This window comes from Tetrao urogallus (assembly GCF_951394365.1).
Source record: "Tetrao urogallus genome assembly, chromosome: 4".
NCBI lineage: Eukaryota > Metazoa > Chordata > Aves > Galliformes > Phasianidae > Tetrao > Tetrao urogallus.
This window is the reverse complement of record NC_136817.1, coordinates 55,910,196-55,934,641: the sequence shown is the minus strand read 5'-3', so window position 1 is coordinate 55,934,641 and position 24,446 is coordinate 55,910,196. Positions and strand designations below refer to the sequence as shown.

The 24,446-nt window shown below is 38.7% G+C and overlaps 1 protein-coding gene across 3 annotated transcripts in view; it reads right to left on the bottom strand.

The window, feature by feature from the left end:
• LCORL (ligand dependent nuclear receptor corepressor like) overlaps positions 1-24,446 on the bottom strand; it is a gene marked incomplete at both ends in the record, with an annotated part of 72,456 nt that overhangs the window by 47,193 nt on the left and 817 nt on the right. For all 3 annotated transcript variants that reach the window (XM_079534894.1, XM_079534893.1, XM_079534895.1), the window contains one exon: positions 1,058-1,123. In XM_079534894.1, coding sequence (XP_079391020.1) covers positions 1,058-1,123 — 66 coding nt within the window. The remainder of the gene's footprint in view (positions 1-1,057; positions 1,124-24,446) is intronic.

Genomic DNA, 24,446 nt, shown 5'->3' with positions numbered 1-24,446 from the left:
ACATGCTTGTTTTTAAACACACTAGATGGAAATACTAATCCAGAAAATAAGCTTTAGCCCAATTCTACACATGTGCTTTTCAGAGTCTGACTAGAGGCATGCCTAACTTTATAAATGACAGAAAATTATTCTTAAAATAGCAGTGCAATAACGTTTTGAAGTTCTTCCCCTTCCTTGAAAATATTGTTGTGCATATGATACAGGCCAAGGAACTTATGCAATACAGAGACAACAAAACCAGAGCCATGTTAAAGCAATTGTTCCAAACCTGCTCTAAGCAAACATACACAGTATGTAACTCTCCACCTCATGTGCTACCAGCATATAAAGTATAAACTTCATATATTACATTACCAAACAATAAAACTATCAGAAATTAAATTGAACATTTTGAAAGCTTATAACAAAGAAGCTTTTTTTAAAACTATGGAAATTATTTCAACAAAACATTTATTTCAAAATTTCAAGGCTATTTAGTGCTAGATTCTCATCCTTGGCTTTTGTTAAAAACTAGTAAATACTTAGCTAAACACCTAGATGTTATTAACACTCCAACACCAAACTCACATGAAATAAGGACAGATATTGCACAAGAGTGGGAAAAAAATATATATATATACATATATATATATATATTTTTTTTACATAAATATTAAAATTTGAGTAATAGAAAAAGCAAATTAGCGTTCATAATCTTCCCTTTTCCAATTAATGCTAGTAGAGAAGTCAAGCTGGTCTAAAAGATGTCCAGAGAATGAAACCAGAGATGAAATATTCCAGAAAAGTAAAACGCTCACGAGAGCTACTCAGGAAAGCTTTACTGTTCCAAAATTTCACTGCATATACAACCCAAGTACTTTCAAATTGGGTTTTGCCTCTGCACAGTACTGACATGAACGTGAAGAAAAATACATTAGAAAGAAAAACAACCGGAGATTTCCTGCTTTTTTTTTTTTTTTTTTTTTTTTTTGTTAAAGAAATACATATTTTAGAGTACTTCTAGCTAAAAGAAAAACTTGCAAATAAAGATCATTGAACTAAAAGTTGGCCCATTTACCTTCAAATAAACTGAGGTCTCTTCGTAGCCTTGGTCCATAAAGCCCTTCTAAAATACTTTCAAAACCTGGAAACAAACATTTAGAACAGTGAATTAAATGTTTATTTTAAAAGGAAAGCAAATTTGAGAAAACTAACATCAAATACTCTCAAATCCCACGAGCAATTTCAAAAATTGTTACATTTATCATATAAATATTCCTGCTGCTAAAGGACTGTTCAACAGGATTAGAAGATAAACACAAGACAAGGCAACTGCCATCTGCACACAGTCAGCCTATTAAGCCATGCCCCAACAACCTCATTAGACTTAAAATAACTGCCACAGAATCTTAAAGGTGGGAAGATTAACCTCATAGCTCTACACAAGTGAAGCCTTTCTTACACTGTGAATTAGAAATTGGAAGAACAGAGCGGGAAGGGATAGGGCTGCAAAAATTAGAAACATCTTGCTTAGACTCACTAACATCACACTATCTCAGAAGGCCAGTATTCCTAAAAATGTATTTAAAAACTTCTGCTTCTGATGTTACAGAAGTTCTCTGCAGTTCTAAGTATCTGTGCAAAAACCTTTTAAAATTGAGGATTAGATAAATCCAATTATTTTCCAGATTGACCAGCTATTCTGTTCTAGGTACTTTGTAAAATCACATCCTGCAGCAGTGGAGAGGAGCAAATCAACTGACAAACAAAAAAGCCATTCCACACACAACAAAACAGGACAACTGATGAAATACGGTGAAAAATTGTATCTCATTATCAACATAAGTATAATTCAAAACGTAAACAGTTTTCAAGTGCCTCCTCTTCTATAGACTTCTATATAATAAGCCTATTTTCAGCTAAGAGGATAATTCAAAGCAGCATTTGAAGGTTCATGTTCTCCATACTTGGGACTTGGCGGCTGCCCATATCAAAGATGGAGCAACATTCTAGCACTTTACAAGAGTATTTTATCACCTTACTACAAAAAAAGATATCCTTGAGAAAAAACTGCCTGTCAGCAGAGAACTGACAGACTTTATTATGTCTGCTCAACATTTGTGATGCCCTCTATCACCAGCAATATTTACACTGCTTTAGACTGTATGCGTGTTGGTGTGAGGAGTGTTGTATTTGGTGACAGAGGAGGAATAAATATCCACTGTACCTTTAGTAGTCTTAAATAATATATTAAAACTCTAACATAAATGAGAGAATTTTGCTTAACATACAGGAGCTGCTCAGTCAGAAAGGTCACACTTGCATTAAAGGGTATCTTTCAGATTTTGCATAACTCCATGTTTTCATACATGAATTACATATTATTAAATTCAACTGAATGCAATTATACTTTCAATAATCCCATGATTTGAGATATAAGTGTTTATTTCTATCTTAGATGTCTTTTTTTTTTTTTTTTTTTTTGCAATTTCTCAATTTTTTTTTTTTAATTAATATAGTCCCCAAGAATTAGAAAGCAAAATTCCAAGGCCCAAATGAATGCTGAAATTTTACTGAAATATCGTCCACTGAATCAGTGATTCAGTGCAATATAAATTCAAATCATTCTAGAGCTTGGAGAACATGCCTTACAAGGAGCAACTGAAGGAACTGGGGCTGTTTATAGTCTCCTGTACTAAGGACTCCACATCTGGATGCACTACTCCAGGTGAGTCCTCACCAGCACAGAGCAGACAGGCAGGATCACCTCCCTTGCCCTGCTGGCCACATTTCTTTCAATGCAGCCCAGGATACGGTTGGCTTTCTGGGCTGCAAGGGCACATTGCTGACACATGTCCAGCTTGCCATCCACCAGTACTCCAGGTCCTTTTTGCAAGGCTGTGCTCTACCATTTCATCTCCCATCTTGTACTGACAGTGGGGGTTGCCACAACCCAGATGCAAGACCTTGTTTGTGGCTTTGCTGAATCTCACCAGGTTCTCCCAAGCCCCGATGTTTAAGCCTGTCTAGGTCATTCTGGATGGCATCCCATCTCTCAGCTGCGTAACCAAACCACACAGACTGATATCATCCACAAACCTCACAACATAGTCTTTTCCTGGCCTTATTCCCAAATTCTCCCAGAAAAGATATATTCCACTCCTACTTCAGGCAGTTCTCAGCTGCCTCAAGGATTCAGGAGGATTTAAGGGAGTTCCTTTCCCAGTCTGTTTACATATCTGGGACTGTCTTTACTAAAACTCAACACATGCACTTGGCCTTGTTGGACTCATTAGGTTGACATAGGCTCACTTCTTGAGCTTGTTCAGGTTCCTATTTATCAAAATTTCAATTTAGCCTAAACAGAAAAAAAACAAAACATTTTGGCTTCTCATACAGCTGCTGCTGAATATCTGCCAGGACCATTTTATAAAGTGCAATCATTTGACATCACGATTTTCAATAAAACTTTCATTGGAAGTGAAAGCAGCTGCTTTAGCAGTCTTCAAAAGCCTGAAGGGCCTGCAGACAGTAGTCAGAGAAACACTTTGCTCACACACCTGCATCTCACCAAATACTCAAAAATAAAAAAGCTGTTCCATGTTCATTTTACAGGTGTTTTCACAAGCATCTCTTGGTGGCTGGTTGCTTTCCTAACTTCAAACTGCCTTATGCACATAGTGCTAATTTATCATAGACACTATTTGACTCCAAACTAAAGAGAAGCACAGATCTTTATTATTTTGCAATGCTTGATTATGTCAATTTAATTCCATCTACCTCTTAACCAATTTGTTACTTGGCATCTTGTATCTTCATCTAAAAAGAGTATCAGTTCTATTCACTATTTGACAACTTTTATGATTCAAGTCAGGTCACCTCAACAGTTTTCATAAGCAGTTCATGATACTGCTGGTCTTTTCATGGAAGAACATTTTCTTAGTTTACTTTCCTAAACAAAGTTGCCAACTTCCTTTTCAAGCAGTTTCCCCCCACTCTGCTTATGATCACCTTCTACCAAATCTGCTGCATTCCTGCTAGGATAAGGTCTTCCAAGACAAAGCAGGCTTAAACTGTGAGTTGAAGCAACAGAAAGAGGTGCTGAAAAGGCCCAGAGATGAGGAACAGGGGAGGAGGAACAAGTGCTGCTAGGTTTGGCATCTAAGCCCAGTCCACATGTCCACTACCAATGCTACTAAAAGGAAGCAGTGGCTGGTTGTGGTTGCAGACCTCTTTGTAAGTGGGATGAAGACTTCCACATGCATACAGACGTGTCATCTCTGAAGGTGTGCTGCTTGCCCAGAGCCCAAACCTAACGATGTTGCTGGAAGATTTTCCAGTTCACTTGACTACTGCAATATTACCTACTGCTCATCTACACAACCACCCACGGTGGCGTCAAGGGAGATCTTCAGATCATAGTTAACTGCAGAGGTCCTGGTACAATAGTGAAGTACACTGGAGCCCTGGTGTTGACCAAGGCTAAAGGCTTTGACAGGAGAAACTTCCAGCAAATAAGCATACAACCATCTCACTGCAGGCAGGACTTCAGCTTTCACGGCAGTAAGATTGTCTCTGAGAAAGAAAGAATTAATTTGGTAAATGAAATCATCACTGCCAACAGGCTTGCCTGATAAAGAGGGCTTCCAGGAAGCAGAAGAATGGCAGAGAGGGTAAAAGCACCAAACAGCATCAAGTGCCAGAAGCAAGGACACCATAAGTAGCATCTCACAACTGAGACTGGAAGCACATTTTCAACAAATGTATTTGAATGACTCAGTCTAAGCATCAGGAGAACATCCAAGAAGATTACATGTGATAATATGAAGCTGACATTTGAGTACCATTTTCAAACACACCACTTGGCAGGTCTGAAGTTGGAAAGATAATTACTACACAGCTGCGAAAGAACAGCAGTATGTGCACAGGATACTTTACTATATTAAAATGTTTCTGATAGATTTGGTATTTTCCACATCAAACTCATTTCTGGATTGCCCTAGTCTTGCTTATTATCATATTAACTCCAGTATTTTGATCTGTTCTTTTCAAGACAGATTCCATTTTATAACAGCAGATATTTCCATTCATCCTTTTCATCCTTGACACTCATTTCCTCACAAGTCTTTTTTTTTTTTTTTTTTCCTTTTTCTTTCCATTTGTATGTTTCTGCTTTGGCAGTAATTCAAATCTATGTCTTCAGCTGCAAGGGTGGCTTTTTGGGGTGGTGATAGTGATGAAGATAACTTTGAGACATTTGAACAACAACAACAGATTAAGTTTTAGTAAAAAATTTCCGCCTTTTTCCTTGCTCTCCTACTTCATGCTAGCAGACGTAAACACTAAACCTCAACAAAGAGTCTCACAAGGCCTAGGCAAACTACAGGCCAAGCAAGGTTTATTGAAGTGTTTGTCTACAGTCATTTTTAACAGTCACCAGTAATCCATGTAACTAGCTACACCACTGTAGCCATAGAGGAGGAAAGGGAGCAGTAATGGAAACACCTATAATTCAAGTTGCACCCACATAGATTGTCTTACATTAAGTTATCAGAAAAACCCTTCTTTGATATTTGTTTCCCTCCCCACTATCCCCCAACCTCCCCAGTCTGCTGCAGCTTTTTCAAATTTAGGAAAAGCTAAATAAATGAACTGATAAGCCTTCAGTGAAAACATTTCTACATACATTCACTTTTGATATCCTTTCCCACCCAAGGGCTATTTAACTCTTATCTCTGGATACATAATAGTAATCATAGATGAACATCAATTTCTTAGAAAAAAATTAAACTCAAGAGAGACATATTGAACAGTTTTGCTCATCTGATTCATGTGTACTGCTCCATTTTTCACCTTAATGTTGAAGAGTTACTTATTAGAAGAGGCAATTTAGTCGTTAGTTGTTTCCTAACTACGCATTTAGAAAATGCTGGATGCACTTAAATTCTGCCTATTCCCTTCTTCTCCAACACATTCTCATTTAGGTACAGAATGGACAAGATTGCTGCACAATGATTTGAAGGACAGGAGCATTCATGCATGTTTTCATTTACTACAATGAAACAAGACTTTCAGCTTCGAGCACTACAGCCTCTGGAGACACCACAGGATCTCAAGTTTCTTTAAAACACACTTTTGTTAACCCACCTTGCAATACACAATTCTATTTGCTTTGTTATCTTCATAACTTTAATGCATCTAAAAACTATGACCCAGCTTCCACCTTCCTCCACTTAGTGGCTTACAATACTAGGAATCACATCTGAAGTATGGTTTTACTAAAATCCAAATTCCTACTTTATTTGGCTTCTTAATTAAAATAAATAAAAAAATCATACCTCACCTCTCTTACAGTTTAAGAAGAAATATGCTGTTAAATAACATGTTTCAGACAAGGAATATTGCTGTAGATAATTCTGAGCTCTTTTATTTAATATTCTAAGGTAACCAAAGGAAAACATAAAGGAAAAACAAACGCGCTTTCTACACAGCATGGGGTTTCGTACAGTAATGCTGCTTTTAAAAGAAAAATACATTAAGATTCATTTAAAACTGATTTTAATCACTAGGGGACTAAAAATGAACAAATGATCTTTAAAGTATAATTGGGAAAATCCAAAGAATAGGATTACATTTAATGAGATTGCAAAAAGTGTACAATACCACCAGACAGCATTGAAAAGAAACTTCCTTCTCATTGTTTAGTATGTAATAGCAGTACTATTACACCTAGTTGTAATCAAGTCAGTTTAACATAAGATTCCTGCTTCTGAATTATCTTCCTTTGAGCCTGGGAATATTGCTTTCATGAAAGTTCTGTTCCCATGTGGAAGTTGTACAACAAATCCCGTGTTTTGAGAAGGTGTTTCTTCATCTATGATGACTGCACGAGGAGTCTCAGAAACCAGAACCACACTGGGAAGAAATTATGGACATGTAAGGATGAAAAGACAGGCCCTGCGTGCTCCAGCCTACTGTGTGACCCAATAACCTCCTGAACTGCTTAGCCTCCTTTCTCCCACACACTTTTACGTCAATAGCAGTAACTCTATGGTTTGTATAGTACCGTGCCGTACAGTTCACGCAAAAACTTTCACTAGTCAATGCTGATGTTACTATCAATAATAATAAAACAAAATCTGTATAGAAATATTTCTGCAATTGAAAACGTGAAGCTTGGTTTTTCTACTATCAGATCCAACATTTTTCCCTTTGTAATTTGTTTCTTTGCTTAGCTGTAAGTGATCCCTCCTGGTTATTAATACATCAGCCGCAGTATCAAATTGCAGTTATACTTGTCCCCACTGTGCAGTTTCACAATTGCGTAGAATTCAGAGGTCTATCTGATTGATGTGTTGTGGTTTGCATTAATAACGTATCATTGACTTAACCAAGTTTAAACAGAGGCAGAATCTGCATCTTCAGTCTTGTCAGGAATTAGAATTTTTGTTTGCTTTTGAAAAGTACTCCAGGCAGACAGAGCACCAACTTCCTCAGTCTCTGAATGACTCATTTCTGGTTCTCTACAAGTTCTATCTTCAATACTTCAAAATACAGGTGCAAGAATAGAAATAAATTCTGTTTTGGCTTACTTAAAGGCAAAGAAGTCACCTGCCTTTCTTACAAGTTATCTTTTTGATAAGCAACGGGCTTAGAGCTCATATTCACTCATCTTTTTATTTCTAGTCGTATCAAGTTATAGCTTTCTAAGCAAATGCTTGCATTTTACAGGTGCTGCTTGCACTTCATGTTCCAACATACTGGATAATGCACTGTGCTGGTTTCTCAGAAAAATGGTTACCTAATTAAGTCTGGATTTTTTTGGTATGCTTGTCTCCAAATAAAGGAATAGTCTTCTGTTTCTAAACATCAGAAAAAAATAATCTAATTGCACGAAAAACTTAAATCCCTTAAAAACGTGTGCTCCTTAATCACCCATCACCAAGTTCCTCTTGTACATCAGACCACCTGATTGATTCAGAAAGCATTTTGAGTTTTTTGTAGCACCAATTTAAGTTTTTGAAAAGCATCAAGTAGTTATTAATCTCTTTCTCTATTACACCTAGTGATCTTTACCTCATTAGGATACCAGCAGCAGTTCTCTTACAACTTGTTATAAAGGAGAGTATTCTACAGAGTTATTTTCATATTTTATAAAAGCAAGCAAGGAATTTAAGGGAGTAACTTAAATTTGACATTAACATCTGTCAATTTCTTCTAGAGGTCAGCAGCTGCTCCCACCCTCCCAAGCTACAGATAGGTTCATATATTTACTCTTCACATATAGACATTACTTTAAAAAACAAAACAAAAAAAAGATTAATTCTGCTGTAACAAGAATTTGGAAAGAATCTACCAGCTTATAAAACCATTGAGGTTTCAAGTTAAAAAAGGAAAAACACTACCATTTTTGCTATTTATACAAATTGGAAGAAAAAAAAATGGAACTAGGCTGCTGCCAAAATACCCCAGATCCAGATCATGACTACAGAAGCAAAAATGAGTGATTTTTAAAATTGAAAGAGGTTATTCCTTCATCCCTCCACACACCCTTTGCAAGGTCACTGCAGAACGTCTATCTAGTAAACTCACTATTTGACAAAATGCTGGCCACATTCTCAGGTGAGAAGCAGTTCCGTTTCCTTTTGGAAACATTCTCAGGAGATACTAAGGACAGATTTCACAAGGGCACAGTAGGACGGGTTTACAATACTGTGTCCAGCTCAATCCCAGTTTCTGCTTACTGCACTCAAAAAAGCGCTTACAAAATAGAAAGTTTTAAAACATTTAAGTTCATTTTCTTTACTGTATGGATTCAGATCCCTGAGCAAACAGGAACCAACATACCAGAGATTCCAATGTGAAAGGGAGGAAATCCTCTATTTAGACTCCAATACAAATTCTGAACCAAAGCTAAAAAGATATTTGTCTAGTGAAAATCTTGACTCAAAAAATTAATGTAGTTGAGGACAGTGCTGCTGTCAGAGAAAAGAAATCAGGTGAACCATACACTGCACACACTTGTCAGTGAGATGTGAAACATAAGTACAGAATAGCTTCAGTTCTAACAAGCTACTCTTCAGTTCAGCTAGAAATCCTTGCTTTTGAGTTCCTACGGAGAACTTTCTAAAGGTGACAGTGTGGTTTCCAAGAAGAACACAGGCATCTGAAGAGCAAGTTAAGTCATTAAGCAGTTCATCAGAATGCATAGAGGGAGCAAAACTGCAGTGCTAGAGGCAGCCATTGGCAATACACCTCAGGAGCAAAACAAAGAGCGGAAGCGTTCCCCACCCCCCTCCCCAATTGTTCAACAGTTTTAAATAAAAGTATGGCAGCCAATAGAAAATAAATAAAATCAGATTTGCAGTTTAAGCAAAGACAGAAATTTAACAGCGATTTTGAGATCAGGTCTAGTTTTCAAGTATTTATTAAAAATTGTTAAAAAACCGAGGTTCAATGAAAAATGAAGCACCTCAATACTCCAAAGTACATAATTCTTCTATAACAATGTGTCACTGTGGATCTGTACAGAGGCCACGGCACCTTTTACTGCAGCTTCTAGATATCGTCAAAATTAAAGTGAGATTTAATCTCTGAAGCAGCAACAAGATACTTTCAGCATTATTTCTAATTTGAAAAGCGTAAGGGCAACACTTTGGAAATTTGGGAGAAAGGAAAGAAAATTGCTTCTTAGGGAACTACAGTTTCATTTGTTTACATTAAAAATTCTTATTTCTTGTAACAATGGTGTAATCCTAGCTGTCAATCAGAGACATTTAGGTCTGGAACTGGTGTGAACCTCACTGAACATCAAGATCAATCTGTACTTTACATATTTGCAAGCCAATGAAAATAACATGGATCTGCTACTGCTTATAGTGACCAGCATTTAGGCAGCAGACATTTCTCTATCACATAACAGAAAAATCTTTCCATGATCCCAGGCTTCACCCCTTGACATTAACACAAGTGATCAAATACAAGACCCAGTAATGGCAGCGCAAGACGCACCAGCTACCTCAGAATGTGCGCACCACCAACTGGCCGAGCTGTCTATCGTAATTTCTTTTTCCACTCTCATCACATGTTGGACCTCGTTAAACTAGTCAGCCCTGCAGCAGGACATAGGACAGACATTTCAAAGAACACTTAAGTATGTTTTTGTAAGGGCACCTAGTGATAGGATGAGGGAAAATGACTTCAAATTGGAAAAGAGTAGATTTAGACTAGATATTAAGAAGAAATTCTTTACTGTGAGGCTGGTGAGACACTGGAACAGCCAGTGAGGCTGTGGATGCCCCACCCCGGAGGCATTCAAGGCCAGGCTGGATGGGGCTTTGAGCAACCTGGTCCAGTGGGAGGTGTCCCTGCTAGAGGCAAGAGGGTTGGAACTAGATGGTTTTAAAGGATTCTTCCAACCCAAATCATTCTATGATTCTATGATAATTTAGGGTGGTTACAAGTCTGTAGCTTGTATATTTAGAGAAGAAAGCTAAGACCAAATATATCACTGCAAAAAAAAAAAAAAAAATACTGTCCAGCTTGGAAAAACACCTGCAACTTCCTTATGTAGTTGGTATCAGTTTAACTGTTCTAAGCTTGAGGAGAGTTTTACTCAAGACTAAAACAGAAACAGCCATTTACTTTAGAAGACTGTGTTTGAAGCATGTTCTTGCTTATTAATAATGATTTGAAGAAGGACAAGAGAACTGAAAAGGATGGCTATCCAGCCCCAAAGCTCAGGACTGTTAAATAAACACTTCATTCCTACACAAACACCTATTCAGATGCTTACTTAATCATCCTAGAGAAGAAGCCCGCAGCAAGCCAGTAACAATGAACAGGTCACAAATGCTGCTTTACTACTCTGCAGTGCCACGCACCTAACCAGCATCTAGGTGAAAGTCTAGCAATCAACGAATGAATGAACAGGTCTGGCACACTTCCTGGATTATCAGAATCAAAAACACAAAGTCTTCTGCTAAAAAGGGAGAGCTTGTGGAAAGCTGTTGGAAAAAAGCACAGTTATCAGAAAACACAAGTTCACTGAGCCAAAAAAAGTATTTAAATCAAAACATTCAAAGCCTGATGAACTCTCGAGAAACTGAAACTTAGGATTCTGCACTACGCTATGGCTTTCAGGAGCCATCCATGAAACTGACGCTGACAGTAAATTAAGCAGGCAGACTTCAGTAAGGGATTTCGAGTTTCTAATTCATGGGAGTTTTCATATTTCTTTATAATTGAAATGATGAGTAAAAGAGAAATCATTCTTTTCTCTGTGTAGATCAAACTCCTTTGTAATCAGAAATTTCATTTCTACTCTTAAGAAGAGTTTGCAGTTGTGTGAAACCCCTTAACTAGACCACACACAGTAGTTCCCCGAAATCGACTCATACAACTTAGTTATTATCTGCTGGCGTTGTAGAATGAGATGAATCACGTATCTAGGTGACAAATTATCATGCAGTAAACACATAAGCCCTATAAATTCTAGCAAGTTTTTATATCCAGACATGTTGATGCCATCTTTAATAAATTTGTTCAGGGTTTCTATATTTTTAATAACCTTGGACATAAAGTAATTTTTACCAGTGAGTGTGACATGCCTTTAAGCTATCAGTTAATTTGGCATGTTCGTCATAAACTTACACTACAGCACTTCTATGGTGTCTATGCCATGTATTTGCATCTTCAACTTTATTCTTTCAAAGATCCAGTTAACCCCCCCCCCAAAATTTCACACGTAGCCATCATTTTTGCATCTAAACGAAATTAGGCTTGGTAAATTAGACACAGTTTGGAGCTGGCAACATGTCAACTAGGTCAACAAGAACTGAGCACTTATCTATGTAAGAATTCAATTTAAATACTTAGTATTAAACTGTGTTTCCTTTTTTGCAAGATTTTCTAGAATTTGATGTTGAAACTGAAAGTGTCTCACACGCTTCAGTTAGACTACTGAACTCTGAATTAGTTTAACCTGTTCATTCAAATTTGGTCTTGAACACACCCAGTGCATACAAGAAATGATCATAGAAACCCATCACAGAACCATAAAATGGCCCAAGTTGGAAGGGATCTCAAGGATTACGAAGCTCCAACCCCCTGCTGCAGGAAGGTCCTCAAACCTCCCTGTCTAATACCAGACCAGGCTGCCCAGGGCCCCATCCAACCTGGCCTTGAACACCTCCAGGGACAGGGCATCCACAGCCTCTCCGGGTAGTCTGTTCCAGCACCTCACCGCTCTCTGTAAAGAATTTCCCCCTAATATCCAACCTAAATCTCCCTTCCTTCAACTTGACATAGATGCATAGACTTCCTGTGAAACTTTTTCACAGAACTTAAAACCATTTCCCCTTGTCCTGCCATTATCTACCCTTGTAAGAGTTGGCTCCCCTCCTGTTCACAGGCTTCCTTTACGTACTGAAAGGCTGCAATGAAGTCACCCTGCAGCCCTCTTTTCTTCAGGCTGAATAAGCCCAGCTCACTCAGCTTGTCTTTGTAGGGGAGGTGCTCCAGCCCTCTGATTGTCTTTGTGGCTCTCCTCTGGACCCTAACAGATCCTTGTCTTTCTTGTATTGGAATGATAACATCATTCCAAGTAAATAGGTAGCAAACCTTAACTCATACATCATGTACATCCAATCCGAAATCTATGTTTTATCACAGACTCCTTGGAGTTAGAAGGGAGTATAGTTACTTCTACCGAACCTGTGTATTACAACTAAAAGAATATGTGCACACACACAGACTTTCAATTATTTAACATTTGATGATAAAAGCTGAATTTTCTCGATTTGCACTGGAGACTGAAAAAGCAGAAATACAGAAACAAAGACCTTGAATACAAATTTTCACTTTACATTAGGCAGGCAGAAAAGATGTCAAACATAAAAGAACAGGAAGTGAATTGGTCTCTTATTTTTGCTTTAAAGCATTTGACATATTTTAGGCTAAACAGCTACTTCAATTTTGGGTTTGTTTTTTAAGTTTTAAAATGCGATAAGTGCATATCTATAAAATCTTGTTAACTTTCTACCAATCATTAAATGGCACAAGTCAAAGAACCAAGTGGCAAGATTCCAAGTTCTGGACTCATGTCCGGTGAGAAACACAAACCATGAAGAAGCAAGCAAGCGACACCACATACCTACTCTGGGAATTTCTTGGAAATTAGTCAAATTTGTAACAATTCCGTAAATAATTTCTACATTTTATAAAAGTCTGATTATTAACAACTGACTGGGCAAGAAGGAGATCAAGGAAAAACAGGCCTATTTCAAGTACACAATGGGAAGATTTCTAATACTTCAATCATGGGGAGTCCAGACAAGAGAATAGATATAAAAGCAGCAGACAACAAACTTATCTTAGAAACACTCCATTCCTTCGGTATTGCAGCACTCATTCCTCCTTAACAGAGCAAAACATGCATTTCTACAAGTGAAAAATCAATCCGAGTTCATTAGGTTATTTTTAAAAACCTGAAATGTTACCCTTTCATTTTATATTATGTCAAAAAGAGAGGGGGGTTACGTAGCTGTTTTCTTCCTTGAACAAAAGTTCATGAAAATCTGTACTCTGTTTTAAGCAGCTGAGAAGTCAAGCACTCGAATCAGAAGCATTAAGCAAAACAGCGGCTAGTTTTTCTCCAGAAAGAATCATAAAGAATCATAAGAGACAGAACTCCACCGAGTTTCTCTGTTCCATTCAAAATCCACCCAGTTTCTCTTACCCAATATAGCTTTATCCTATTGCTTCCAGCAAGGCTTGAGCAATGTGAAACAGTAACTTTAAGCATTTTGAACTGATTTTAAGTAGGCTAATTTTTCCAGTTAATGAAGCAATTTAGGAAGATAATAGGAGCTACTTAAGAAGCCCAGCTTGATCTTCAAAAGGTCAAGAACACAGGATTAGGGTTTCTATAAAAAAAAAAAAACAAAAAAAAAACCAACAATGAATGACAATTACAGTAAGTATTCCCAGCAATGAGGAAACCACCACAGGAATCATATAGGTCTCAGTTCTAGTATTCTGGAAAATACCACATGAATTTACTTATCAGGTACCAAACTTCCTAAGCCTCATAGGTCAGGGTCACTCACAATCCACAAAGAGCAAAACAGCACTTATTACTGATCTACAAGGTCAAGAATGAAGGAGGCTAGAGGAGCATTACAGATTTACTATTGACAAAGCAATTTAGTATTTAGTTCATAATTATTCTGTATGCCACTTGATGAGGTCTGTTGGTTCTCTGAGGGTAAGTGGAGGAGCATAGTGTCACAAAGGAGAACTCCTCAAGTGTACCATCCGGATCATCACCAAGTGGCTATTCTTGCAGACAGTGGTAGAAGAGGCTGCTCAGGTGCTTCTGAGTTTGTGATGGCTTGTGATGCTGTAGTGGACTAACGAAGCAGATAAAGTGAGCAGATGCACAGCCTGTTGTTCCTACCTAGGATATTGATAAAAAGTCTTGAATAGACAGTTAACAAAAACCCTCAAAGTAGTTTTTCTACTACCTTTAAGAAGCACAGTTAACATCAGTTACCTCAAAACAAAAAGTAATCTGATCCCTTATCACAGAAGAGATATTTTGAGAAGATGCCAGTGTCTTCTGACCCTGGAGACATTGAAGGCCAGGCGGGGAGAGGCTCCAAGCAACCTGAGCCAGCCTGATATCCATGTTCATTGTAGGGAAGTTGGCCCTTTAAATGTCCCTTCCAACCCTAAGGATTCTATAACCTTTTCCAAGAATGTTAAAGAACCAAAAATGACTTCACATCACTTCAAGCATCAGCTCTCAAAATGTTACGATAGGCAGCAAGTTAAAGTCCTCACATAAAATTGGACTTGGCCGATCCCTCCCTGAACCTTGGCAAGTATTTCTAAAGTCACCAATTCAGAGGGATATTCAGCAAGTTTCAATAGTGAAAAATCATCATACCAAACAAGTTTCCTTATGGACACAAGAGTACATGCAGTGTCTCTCATAGCTTTTTTGCCCACAGCATCAGTGTAGAACATATCAGCTAGATAAACAAGAAATAATCTGTTGAATTTTCAGTTAGCTCCTTAAAGGTCTGTGTGACAAAGATCTCTTGCCAGAGATTATGCCAACAAATCAGATATGACTGATAGCGTATCCATCTCTTAGAGCTAGGACAGATAAATGAATTGGCATTTTCAAGGCAAAACAGTGTCAAGTATGAAGGGCATTTGTGCAACACACAGAATTAATGTGGAACTAGAAAAACAAAAGGAAGACAAAGAGTAATGCAGGTGGGTTATTAGAAGGATTCATTGAGGGCAAATTTTTGAGTCATTAGCACTCATTGTCCACTAATACTCAGCTTTTACTATGTTGAGTAAGTTAGAATATCTGAATAAAAATAAGTATTGAAGGCAAAAAGGGAAAGACAGGAAGGGAAAGCATAAGGAAAAGCTCCAAATAAAAACATTCCTACAATACATACACATGGGGGATACATTTATTCTAAAAATGAGGACACTTACAGCCAGAATGAGTTTGGAATCAATTTCCAGGGGAGAACAGTTCAGCCCTTTCACATGATTACTGACAAGTATGCAGAAGTCCATCATAAGAAGATAGAGCACTTCTTGATGCAGCACAATTGCCTGACATTTCCTGAGTGAGGTGTGAAGAATTTAGCAGCAATATCTGAATGAAGAAACTGAGCGGGCGAGACACTCAAGAGGAATATATCACAGAAGCCTCCTGATGGAAGGTACAAATTACCTTGGTAAGAACATTTTTAGTTAAAAGCAAATAAATTACCAGGATACTCCATACAAAAAAGTGTGTGTATACGTGTGCGTGTGTGCATAAAATCAAAGGCTAAGAGAACTTTTTGTGTGGACAACTGTCAGTATTACTTTTTTTAAAAAATCATAAATTATACGTGAAGGATCGGAAGATAACAATTTGGTAATTTGAAGAAGCCAGAGAGGAAATCACTGCTCACAAAAGTTGAAGGATTAAAATATCAGGAGGTCCAATAATAAGAATGAAGGCACACAAACCAGAGCCTGAGGAAGTCCACAGTCTCTGCATTGCTCAGCTGGTAGCACAGCAAACTTTTGAGACCGAATTTGGTACAGTTGGCACTTTATACAGAGCAGGTTAAGGCAGCTGTATGCCTCATGTCGATCTTATTTTGCTCTCCCCAGCAGATGACCTGCATCCAATCTACCAATCACAAAAGAGTAGCTTTCTACAATCTGCACTACACATGGCAGCAATATTATCAATCAAAGATACTCAGAGTATTTTAATGTGGAATTTAACAGTGTAGCTTTGTTTAGCATGACAAATAATACAAGAAGGATCTACAAAGCTTTTTCAACAGAAGTTCTGAAAAGCAGTAGCATATTCAACCATGGATTAATTTCACCACCCTCTAATTAGGAATCTAGTTTATAAAGCAGTAGAATTACGATAGTGGTGATTATTACCCTTTATGTGAAAGATTTTAACTAGTCTTTAACTCAGATGGTTTGAAGAAGCTGAGACATTTGGAATGAGGAAGATAAGCACCATCATCTGAAAACTGTGCATTTTCAAATTTAGCATGTAGCACTTCAGAATACACCACAGCAAAGCAGCAATTATTTCCCAAGAAACACTCCTAAGATACCAGCCACCTCCAGTCGCCACAAAAGCTAGGATGCCCCACACTACAAGAGTAGGACGCTACTGAGTTGCACAGAATGTGAGTTGAGAAACAAAGAGATTACAAGGTCTGCAACCTCCCATTTACCAACAGGCCTTAAAAAAATAAACTACAAATTTACACCTAGTGACCTTTACCCAGCTCTCACCCCTGCAGTACAGCACAGTGATACAGAGATGCAAGTCTAAACGGATGTTAAGAATTGAACAATTTACAAGTAACAACACAGACCTCAGAAGAATTCTGGGAGAAATAAAGCACTTAGCTAGGAAGGGCTTAATCCAGTTTCAAGGTATTACATAGGAATCAGGTTTGTGCCAGAAGTGGAGGCAAAAACATGACAACTTGCCACATGCATCTAAGCTTCTGAGAACAGACAACATTCAATAAAAAGGAGATTCAACCTTTACCACTCAGTGCACTTCTGCAGATTCAGAAGCCCATGCTCTTTGTAATCCATCATATACTCCCTTACAGTATCAAATAGATGAACCACTACATCCATCTTTCTTATTCTCTCCTCCCTTCTTCCTGGCTTCTCTATGCCTTTAGCAGATGGAAGGATAAAGTGGTAGATTGGTAGCGACAAAAAGATATATCACATAACTTCACACTCTCAAAGAAGCTGTTCAGTCTCCTCCAGAATATATGGTAATGAAATTTAATGCCATCCTATTTTTCAAGAGTTTGATAGTGAAACATGAAACTCAAATTCAGTTCTCTATCAGTGTTCCAACCGATCAAAGCTTCCTCTGAGTACACAGATAACGTGAAAGACAAGGCCCTAGCTAGGACAAAGAAGTTTAAGTCAGTGAAGTCTATAATGCTCTGGCTGATCCCCAAACTGCACATAAACACACTGAACTCTAAAGGTTAGAATAATAACCTTGTTTGAAGCCTTGATACTTGAATCATATTCAAGAAGAAGAGATCCATCGTAACTACCTATACAAAACACCCCTATAACAAAGCTGAGAAATAAAAAAGGCAGGGGTGGGTAAGGGGGAGAGGTACTAATTTTCCCTATTGTAGCTGTAGGCAGTACAAGTGCTGGCTATTTGCCAGTAACTGAAATACAGCTCCTCAACAACATGAGCTGATCTGATAAATCAATCAGCGTGACAAACTGATTCTGTGCTTTCCCCTTACACAGCTACTAGTGCTTATTACCATAGCAAACCAGTTCAACAAACTCAATAGAAAGCTTATCAGAGCAACAAAAATCATCGTAGGTCCCCAAAACAACTTCTAACAGAAGGGCAGTTGGCTATTAGATCAGTTCAGTCAGTCACAAAGTGAGGATAAGCAGAACAGCATTATTGTTAGCAGTGCTGCAATCTTGTTGATTAGGATGCTGTTCAGACAATTTAGTTTCTGGCTCATTTTAAACTCTCTTCAAAAAAAAAAAAAAATGTTGCTAAAAGAAACACTTAAAAAAAAAAAAAAAAAAAAAAATCAGCAGCCTTGTTCTCTCCTGGGAAGCCACTTATATTTGACTCAGGAGAAACAGCAGGTACACAGTAAACCTGCTTAGGAAGCTGAGCCAAGCTAAACTAATTCTGACCTTTCCTTCCTTTTTCTTTCTCCTGACACGTTTTCCCCTCATTTGCCAGGTTAGCTGCAAGATAGATTAATTTCACAATATAGCTTATTGAGTAGTTTAGTGAATAAATCCTTATACCAGTCTACATAAATCATGAAGTACAATAAGTCCAGGAAGAAATAACAGTGAAATTTTGTTATGCATCAACAGAATCAGGAACAGAACAATAAAAGTTTGTAGCTTATTACAGTTACTAAGTGACAGCTCAGTAAAAACTGACAGCAGAACTGCAATTACAAACACCTCCTTTTGTTTACAGAAGTTACAGTTTAAGAAACTCTTACTATCTTCGCATGTATAATGCAGAAAGACTTGCAGAGTTTGAATTTCTCAGCTCTCCATCAGGCACACAAAAAATAACCAGCTACCGTATAAGAACATACAATACACAAGTTCAAGCTACGCCTAAAACCATAGACAAAGATCACAGCACTTCCTAGGAGCACTTCAAATTTGAATTGCTACCACCTATATACAAGCAGCACAAAACAAGCACAGATTTTATCCACGCTAATCAAGACATGTATATTTACTTGTATGCTCTGCAACACACTTCCATCCTGAGTGCAAACAATTCAATCATTGCTTCCACTCCACATGCTCTGCTTAGCAGGCAGTTTTGCCTTTCATAATAGCTCCATATATTCTTACAATTGCAGTTCCACAACAGATCAGTGAAATAATCTCAAATCTACTGCTAGATATACAGAGAATTTCTGTCCCCATCTGTTTTTTTAAACTAAGCCTCTGGATGTCACTATTCTAACTTTTCTTATATTGTACCCCTGGGAAAAAAAAAAAGTAAGATATTTACAAACACGACAGCAGTAGGCAATGACTTAGAGAGAGGAGCTGATGAGCTGAAAAGGCTTGTGAGAGAGAAGCTCATTTAACACCATATATTTGAAACAAAGATATTCCAACACAAGCAAAGCAAGTCCCTTATGTTTTCTCACATTTTAATCTAAAGGTAGCTCACATGATACACTGCATCAACATCCAGTGACATACATACACTGATTGGGTCTAACCATATTTTCTTAATCTGACTATCTAGTGGGAAATAAGGATGGTACGTCATGCCGGTCAGCTGATAGTGCCATAGGCAGCTACACTGACCCAGTGATTTATTTCTGCTGTTATCTACCCTGCTTCTATCACACCCCTCCTCATGCTAGCACCAGCATTCAGATTTTTTTTCTTTTTTGCAAGCTAGTAGCTCCTCTCAAATTGATCACCAGGCACCAAGTTAAAGCAGATCTGTCAGGGATCCACTGAATGCAGATACAAACACACGAGCAGCAGGACCACGCAGTCAGGATTATGGTTTCTCCATTCTAGTAACAGTTCCATGGGAGTTGATGAGGCAAGACAGCACTTCACTATACTTTCAGATTGTGATTTCATAACAACTCTGCAATATCAATTTGAGCTAGTCCCTGCATGACACCATCCCCCTAACAGCATCTATAACTGCTTGTGAACCTGTGATGAGATTCCAGTCTAAACTTAAATCCTGTTGCGTTAGGCAAAGTATCACCAGGAGGTCAAGAGAGATGATCTTTCCCCTCTATTAAGCACTGGTGAGACTGTACCTGGAGTACTGGGTCCAGCTCTGGATCCCTCGGTGCAAGATAGGCCCAGATGTGCTGGAGAGTTCAAAGGAGGGTTACCAAGATGATGGTGGGACCGGAGCAACTGGGCTGTGTGCACTAGCAGATTGCCATAGGCAAGTCTCCTCCTTGGGGATCAGCAAAAGCTGCCTGAATGTGACCCTGGGCACTTTCTCTGGATACCCCTGCTTAAAAAGGTGGCTTTGACTAAGTGACCTCCAGAGATCCCTTCCAGATTTCAATATCCTGTGTCTCTAGTCTCCTTCTAACATTTAAACAACACTCAGATTGAGACTCTTACGTGTTTTACACTGGAGTTGTGCTAGGAATTTCACATCGCGGCTCAAAGCATGACAGAAGCCCAGGAAAATCTTACCAGTACTACTGCTCATACTGGATAATGACTTTATAGCCGTAGTAAGCTTGTTTGCTATTTAGAGAACGTAGAATGCCATGGAAGCAAAAGTTCCAAAGCAGGTATCATATTGAGACCACTCTTGTGTACAGTCTGTTAGTGGCCTGATAGGTGAAGAGCACCGGGCCAAAGCAACCACTAGCAGACAGACACAACATAACAGAAGTACAGTAGAATCATTAGACCTGATACTACACTGGCACAAAAAACTGCAGTGGCACTATAAAACAGCAGCAGAAGCCAGTAGCACACTGCACAGTACTTACAGCCACAGGGAAAGTGAGAACACTTGTCCACATAGTGGGAACAAAGATACTAACAGTTCATGCAGGAGTGCTGCGAGTGTGGAGATAATACGAAACACAGTTGCTTCAAATCTCTTGTGTAGGGGAATTTGTTTTCCTGGGAAGTGCACTTGAACTTGTTCAAAAAGAACAAGCTGGAGCAGAAATTCAAACACTGTCAAAACAGATCACCACCTCTGAAACTTCAGAATCATTAGAACAGAACAAACAGAATTAGATACACTGATGTATCCTAATTCAGGAAAAAAAAAATGTCTGAAGTGACAATGAAGGAAAGAGAGATGACTATCTCACAATCAGAAAAAAATTTGTTTTCATCAGCTTTCAGTTTTCCTAAGGAAGCAACAATAGCAAGGCTATTTGCTGTCAGATGTGAGCTGCATCAACGGATCAGTGGAACTTCTATCCTTCCCCCTAAATAAAGGTGCACTTATTTGTTATGAATTAGCTGCTTATATTATTAAGATATTTAATTTCTACAATGAAAGGTTATTCACAGTCTTTCACATTTTCACAATACAACATAAGGCCTCAGCAAGAAAATTTCAGCTTCCCTGCCTGGAGTTACCTGGCACTCTTCATTAAGAAGTCTCAAGTTACAGCACTGCACTCTGTGCATAAGATACTGTGATAACATAACAAAAAGCACCGGTTTGTGCCGTAGTGTCTTTATGCAGCCCAGCTATCAGCAGGTCTGCTCTGTGTCCACATTGAAGTTATGTGGACTCAACACACCCGCCAACTCTTCACCTGTAAGGTTCCGATAAAATTAATCAGTGAGGTCAATGACTGTTTTGGAGAACTGCATAAATCCTACTTCTTAAGGCTGCCTACAGTCTGAAGCAAGATTTATAGCCCCACAGCAAAGCCTCTCAATCAAATGGAATGAATTTAACATTGCAAAGTTTTACTCACAGGGCACTGAAACAGAATTTTGAGCCATTCTGATCCACATTTCATAAATTATTTTTCAATATCAATCACTGTAGAACTTGGTTGTTTGGTTTCCATGAACATAAGAACTTGAAATAGGGCTATTCTTTTTGCAACTTATGTAAAAAAAGACCATACCTAAGGACAAAACTTACCCATAACCACGCCAGTAAAGAGTACTTGTTAGCATGTATTACACACAAGACCTACGGAATCAAGATCCACAGATGACTTGTTACAGCATCTGGTTTTAAACTCTGAGTCATGTAAGAGCTAAGCACTTGGGAGTAAGGCACATCCATAAGGAGAAGCCTTGGCATCTCAGGAATGCTTTCTGCTCAGCACAACGTGCACAAAGCTTACCATCTCAACAGCCATTTCATACCGCATACCTATTTAGGATTTATGTAAATACATTCCATTCAATTAAAACACAAAGAAGTTTTTTTGTTTGTTTGTTTTCGTACTTTCAAATACATTAGAAATCAAGTAACAGAATTCTTGGTAATTTCAGTAACATTTTATCAATGTTTCTCTCTTCAAGACTTCAAGTGCTTGAGCATTTTAACCTGGGACATAAAGTAATATTCCACAAGTCACTAATTAACATAATACCCTGGCAAGAAACAAGCTTTTAATTCTTAAACCCATGCAAACATTCACATCGGCAATAAGGGTTTGACAAACAAAGAAAACACTATTCAATAACAGAGCCCTTGGAGCAGAGGTCTCTAACTGTCACTGACCCTCAAGCAAACAGTGCACTTCAGACAGCTGAGTTATTTCTATCTTGCTGTTGGGGATACAAACAATCTGTTGACTATTAGTCTCAAGCTGGGCAATCAGTGTCTTGGAAGGATTATTGCTGACTCAGTTTAGCATTTCCATAAAGCAAGTGGATGAGGCTCCTTTCACATACGAAGGATTTCAAGGTGCTCAAGTAACACCATACTGCAGAAATGCAATCATCAAATTTATATCAATACGGTATATGACTCGAGACATCAAAACAAAGTTGTTCATTCAAAGGGCAAGCAGCAGATGATATGTTCTACTTTCTTGTTTCAGTTCTTAACAATGTTTGACAAATCATAATCCATGAACCTCCCTCACCTTTCATCAATTTTTACAAAAAAGAATTGATGAGGGGTAGAATAACTTACAAGACTCCCTTCTCCTTGACATGAAGCTAGCTAAAGAGCTTGGAGACTATTTGACGGTACCACTCATCTTGCTTTGCTATACAGGTAAAACTCTTGAAAAGAGTGAACAAAAGCCTCTATGTTATGCCAAATAGATTATATCAGCAATTGTATCCACCACTTCCCTCTCCTTTAGAGCTTCCAGACAACACTAATTTTGGCAAGACTCTTCAAAGCTTTAAGAATATTTTGCTGAGTTAGACTAACTGAACATTTCTGTTTCTAAAGTTAATTAGAGCTAATCTAGAAGTTAACACTACAGAATTTGCAAGCATTGACATAACATTCCTAAGCATGCGTTCTAACTCCATTACCCTGACTACTCGCTTTCCCACCACTTTGTTTGGGCTCTCAGCCACAGGCTGTTCCATAGGCACAGCTCTTACTGAAGAGCTCCTCGCTGTTAAATCATAGCCCATGTCCCTCCTCCATAGCACCCACTAATCATGTAATACAGGGCTCCTTTCTATCAACTGAATTTTGCAAAACAATTATACAAAGAAATTATACTCTAAAAAGTCACCATCTTTTGACTGGAATAAAAAAGCATGAAGTGATAACAAAAAGGAATCAATGAGAAGTGTAAGTAACTACATTCTGGTTTTACACTTAACAGACCCCAGCAAAAGAGCCACCTAAAATGAATTGGAAGAAGCTCCTCAAACACAACACGCCTGCCCAGCAGAGGTCCCAATCTACAGCAACGCTTCATCTCACGGAGCACTCAATGCATTTCCGTGCAGCCCTTGCATGCGCTGATCAGGTGCGACTGCGTTCCCTGAACGCGCCCAGCAGCAGGTTCCTATCGGCTTAAAGTCCTCCACTTATCGAGCAGCCTTTTGGGATTCCAGTTTAGATTTAAATCTGAAATGTCATCAAGTGAGATGGAAGCAGAGGAGTGGCTACTTCATATTAACTTGGGAGAGATCAATTCACCAGATTTCAGTTTACTAGAACATCACTCAGGAAGCTCTTCCTATGTATTCTAATTAAGCCACGATCTTTCCATAGGTTTTGCTAACATATGTATGCATATATATATAGACACACACACACACACACATATATATAGACACACACAAACACACATATATATGGAAATAGGCTTCCTTTCCTAAGGAATACCACATTCCACCTGAAGGATTAAGAAGAGCACAAGTACATACAGGTGCCTTAACGCCCACAGGTGTCCTAACAGGTGCTTAGCACCGCTCCAAACCACACACGGAGCAGCCACCAGGTTACCACAGATCAGCAGCAGCGGGAAGGAAGAGGACAAGGCTGATCCCCGGCAGCGTACCTGCCCGCGGGCATCGGCCGTGCTCCAAGCACACGGGGCCGCAGCGGGCGCTGCCCGGTGCCTCTCGGTTACACCGAGACGCGCTCCTGGGCTCAGCTGTCACCGCACATCAGTGACGCGGACAACGCTATCTCGAGATCAGCGATTTCTGTTTCCTTAAGCAGGAGAGCTCCGTCGAATCAATACAACCGCGCAGCCCCAAGCATCCAAGTGCTTACGCACCAAAATAAATAAATAAATAAATAAATAAATAAATAAATAAATAAATAAATAAATAAAGACAACAAAAGCCCCACAGCTCAGCGCGACCCCAGCGGAGATGGCGGTACCGGATGCCGCGCGGTGAGCGCTGCCGGGCGCGGCACGCAGGTACCGGGAGCCGAGCGGCCGCCCCCGCCC